The sequence below is a fragment of the Emydura macquarii genome, unplaced genomic scaffold (genome assembly GCF_026122565.2).
Source record: "Emydura macquarii macquarii isolate MOO-44397 ecotype Brisbane River unplaced genomic scaffold, CSIRO-AGI_Emac_v2 contig_3366, whole genome shotgun sequence".
In the NCBI taxonomy this organism is placed as follows: Eukaryota; Metazoa; Chordata; order Testudines; family Chelidae; genus Emydura; species Emydura macquarii.
The window spans coordinates 54,806-59,455 of NW_027133503.1; the positions used below are offsets into that span (position 1 = coordinate 54,806).

The 4,650-nt window shown below is 55.3% G+C and overlaps 1 protein-coding gene across 1 annotated transcript in view; it reads left to right on the forward strand.

Annotated features, from left to right (window-relative positions):
* The window catches only part of LOC137143936 (adhesion G protein-coupled receptor E5-like), a 34,661-nt gene extending 30,156 nt beyond the window's left edge, over nt 1–4,505 (forward strand). The window contains exons 4-6 of the mRNA XM_067534012.1: nt 1,844–1,996; nt 3,988–4,143; nt 4,306–4,505. Of these exons, the coding sequence (XP_067390113.1) occupies nt 1,844–1,996; nt 3,988–4,143; nt 4,306–4,505 (509 nt within the window). The remainder of the gene's footprint in view (nt 1–1,843; nt 1,997–3,987; nt 4,144–4,305) is intronic.
* Nucleotides 4,506–4,650: the final 145 nt, after the last annotated feature.

Consider the following 4,650-nt stretch of genomic DNA (forward strand, 5'->3'; position numbering starts at 1 on the left):
AGAGGGGTCTATGGGAATGTCTGCACTGGAGCTGGAAAGTGAGTGTTCCAGCTTGAGAAGACATAGCTCTCATCTAGCTACGTGCTACAACGAGAAGTGTTGCCGTGGTGGGGGGAGGAACTAGCCCCCCTGTTTATGTAGCTGTTCTCTTGGATGGGATCATAGTCCGGGCCGTGAGCCTCTCCTGTTACATCCCTTACCACGGCCACGCTTCTATTTTTAGCGTGCGAGCTCGATCAGAGGGAGAGCGGGTGTGACTCCTCGAGTTGGAATTTACACTGATGAGTGTGCTATGTGGTGACAGGTGGCAGTTGCACAAGTGGAATTTCCAGGTAGCTGGTTAACCCAGTTTTCCGTAGTGGCACAAAGCTGGAGTTCCTGCATATTATACAATAATCCTAGTTTTTAATGAAAGAATTGACTTAACTGGATTTACAGCAGAATCACAGTGGGGTAAACAAGCAAAATTTGGTCCATAGACAGGGCCAGAAGACCCCCCCCCCCATTCTGTTGCTTATTTCTGTGTATAACATTTTAAAATCACATCTTTATTTTTTATTTCTTTCAAGTTTTTCTCCCCCTCATCCTATTCCCCTCTCCACCACCAGGGAGCACCCAAACGTCGACGGGTAAGTTCCCTGGCTGGCAGAATGTAATGCTGTATGTGACGCATTGGTTCCCATCACATGATAGCCCCACACAGAATGTGTCTCTGCCATGAAACTGACGCAGGCTTGGCAGCTCTCAGTGGCATTACTGAGACTGTAATTGGGGGTGGGGAATAATTGGATCTGGGTCATTGGGAATAGCTGGATTGTTTAGGTGGAGGTTAAATCTATATCTCAAGTGTTGACCAATGTATGCTGGGCTAATTGTTTTAGCAATGGACCTGACTGGTGCTGGTTATCTGGTCTCTTGAATGTATTGCACAACCAACCCAAGTGCGGTCGAGCAGCTGACTGTACGGTTTGCCAACAGAAGAGAAAACCCAGACTCTTTGGAACTGGGAAGTTTAGGGCCACATCCCAGTTAGAGTAAATCAGCAGAGCTCCACTGATGTTAAAGGAGTGATGCCAGCTTACACCCACTGAGGATCTGGCCCCTTCATGTGTGAGTTTTAGTCCCTCTATGTCCATTTGTCCATTCAGTCTCCCTCACCCCCTCTGCTTCCGGGTGCTACCTTGCCATGAGACACACTGTCTTTTAACCAGGATTCCTCCTTCTGCCGCGCCACACTGAGCCATCTCCTCATGGTGTCACTAGGCCTCGCCCCCTGCTCAAGTCTTGGCAGTGCAGACAGCCATAGCTGGAACCCAGCAGGCTGGCCCAGAGGGTGGCTCTGAGATGTGATGCACACACTCCCCATTCCAGGCCTGGCTCTGCACCGGGTCTACTGCTGTGATGAGACGTGACCCTCGCCTGCTCCTGCAGAGCTGGGGGCCGGGCTCACCCCTGTCTCCGGCGCTTGGACAGGGGATAAACCCCACGGAGCAAACTCCATCCACCCAGTGCAGCATTAGCCCGTGGAATCACTGCTACCGATTGGCAGCCAGGCTGTGAATGTGTTGAGTTTTAAAGAGGGACTGGCCACCTCTATGGGGAACGACAATCCCTGGGGCTGTGATAGTTAATGGACAATTTTCAATACACCAAATTCTCAAGTGGCCGTTATGCTGCAAGAGCAGCCTAGTGCGGCCTGAGTTTTGCTGAGAATCAGGCCTTTGATTCTTAAATTCAACAGGCTCCCGGTCACCTGGGTTCCATCAACCAGCTCAGTGCAGGGCATGATACGGGGAACGTCTCCCTGCCAGCACTGGACAAAGCGTCCCCTCTTCTGTTGCAGATGTTAAGTGTCTGGGGCCGAGCCGGGCAGACTGCAGACCCCACGTACGCTGCATCAACCTTGCTGGGAGTTACTATTGCAACTGCATCGATGGATACGAGTCCAGCTCTGGGCAAGCCATGTTCAGCGGCGCCAGTGACAACACCTGCCATGGTGAGCTGTGCTCTGACCCCATGCTATGCCCTGCTAAGACACCCCCTCTCCCCCCGCACCTCTGCGCTCATTCCAGGCCTGGTGCTGCACCAGACACTGCTGCCAGCTGCAGTAAAGGCGCCCGATCCAGGCACCGGGGCTGTGATCAGCTGTGATCCTCAACCACTCCGACAGCGCATGGGGGCCAGGATCTCCCCTGCCCTGGGTGTTTGGATTGAGAATAAACCCCTAGATTTGCAGGGATGCACCAGGGAGTGGGGAGAGGACCCTCGCTGGCCCCAGCACACAGCATCCGGGCAGCCCTTTCTTCGCCCCTACCCCCAAACCCGAGCTTGGGAAGGGGCCCCGGTCACGGCTCCAGGAATTGGGCTGAAGCGTTGTTGAATTCACCCCAGGTCTCCTAGTGTTTCAGCTCCCGCTGGGGCCAGGCAGCCGTCCTCACCCATGGCTCTAGAGGATGCGGCTGCTAGTTTGGGGGACACTCCCACCCCCAAGCTCCCCTGGGCAGTGCTGTACGGGGGCACATGCTGTGAGTGGCATTGCCAGCCCAACCCAGGCTTCCCTCAGACACCCTGGCTTCCATCAGCATGGTGAAGCTGGCTTCCTTTGGGCTGGTGAAGCTGGCCCATGCTCCACCGTAAGTCCCCTGGCAGAGGATACCTAGGTGCTGGTGTGTCTCTACCAGGGGATGCTAGAGGCTGCCAGCTGCTAAATCTCTCTCTGCTGGTCTCTGTCAGTGCTCATTGAGAACCCGATTTAGCAAAGCACATGCTTAGATGCATCCCTGCACAGCTACACACTTCATTTGGCTTCAGTGGGTCTCCGGTGACGACGATCCCAAGCATTCAAAAAAATCACGAGATTGGTTTAGAACAGGGGTTCTCAACCGGTGGTACGCGTACCACCAGTGGTACGCGTAAGACGGCTCGGTGGTACGCGAGGCAAACCCCGCCGCCGATTCCGCTGCCGAATCCCCCCCCTTGATGCCGCCGAGATTGCCCGCCACCGCCGAATCCCCCCCCTTCCGCCGCCAAGAAAGACCGCTGCTGCTGAATCCCCTCCCTTCCGCCGCCGTGAAATCTTGCGGCCACCGAATCTTTCCCACCCGCTGCCGAATAAGCTCTCTTCCTCCTAATGCTTCCTCCTCCCCCCCCCCCGCTGCGAAACCCACTTGCCGCCTATTCCCAGCCATTTTCCGCCGCAGAGAAACCGCGCTGCCGCCGACCATTCCCCCCTTGCCGCCGAAAGTGCCAGCCTCTCTGCAGCCGAAAAGCACAAAACGGCGGCAGGGCTTCGGCGGAGGGCATTGATCCCTGCACGGAACCCCGCAATTTTACCGAGTCTTACTCGGGCCAGGTACAGTTAGGTGAAGCAGTACTTGACCTGACTGTACCTGACCCGAGTGGTACTCTGTAAAAAAAGGTTGAGAATCGCTGGTTTAGAAAATCACAAGATTTAAAAAGACCAGAGAGCAAGGGGGCAGAGCATGGATTTCATTGACTCAGAAAGGTGGCAAATTCAAAGCAGATACAGGGAAATACTCTTCCACCCAGTGCGACATTAGCCTCATGGAATCACTGCTACCGATTGGCAGCCAGGCTGTGAGCGTGTCAATTTTTAAAGAGGGACTGGCCGCCTCTATGGCGAATGACAATACCTGGGGCTGTGATAGTTAATGGACAATCATTCTGGGAGGGAGGAAAACATCCCACCTCTGGGCTTATGCCGACCTCTGATTATTAGAGACCTTCCTGGGGGCAGATTATCCCACAGCTGGGGTGGCCCCTTGTTCAGGGCAAAGGATTCTCAAGTGGCCGTTACGCTGCCAGAGCAGCCTAGTGCGGCCTGAGAGTTGCTGAGAATCAGGCCTTTGATTGTAAACCTCAAAGAGGCCCAGTCGCCTGGGTCCTGTCACCCAGCTCAGTGCAGGGGTGATACGGGGAACGTCTCCCTGCCAGGACTGGACAGAGCCTCCCCTTCTTCTGTTTCAGATATTGACGAGTGTCTGGGGCCGAGCCGGGCAGACTGCGGACCCCACACACACTGCACCAACACACCTGGGAGTTACAGTTGCAGCTGCATGGATGGCTACGAGTCCAGCTCTGGGAAAGCCACGTTCAGGGGTGCGAGTGAGAACACCTGCCGTGGTGAGCTGTCCCTGACCCCACCTGCTGAGACACCCCCTCCCTCACACACTTCACGTGCCCATTCCAGACCTGGTGCTGCACCGAGGCTTCTGCCAGCTTTGGCAAAGGCACGAGGCCGTCACGGAGGCTGTGATGAGCCATCACCCTCGCCTGCTCCCGCAGAGCTGGGGGCCGGGCTCACCCCTGTCTCCAGCACTTGGACAGGGGATAAACCCTATGGAGCAAACTCCTTCCACCCAGTGCAGCATGAGCCCGTGGAATCACTGCTACTGATTGGCAGCCAGGCTGTGAGGGAATCGAGTTTTAAAGAGGGACTGGCCACCTCTGTGGGGAACGACAATCCCTGGGGCTGTGATAGTTAATGGACAATAATTCTGGGAGGGAGGAAAAAATCCCACATCAGGGCTTAAGCCGACCTCTGATTATTAGAGACCTTCCTGGGGCAGATTATCCCACGGCTGCAGCTGGACACTTACACCTTCCTCGGTAGCACCTGTCGCAGTCGGA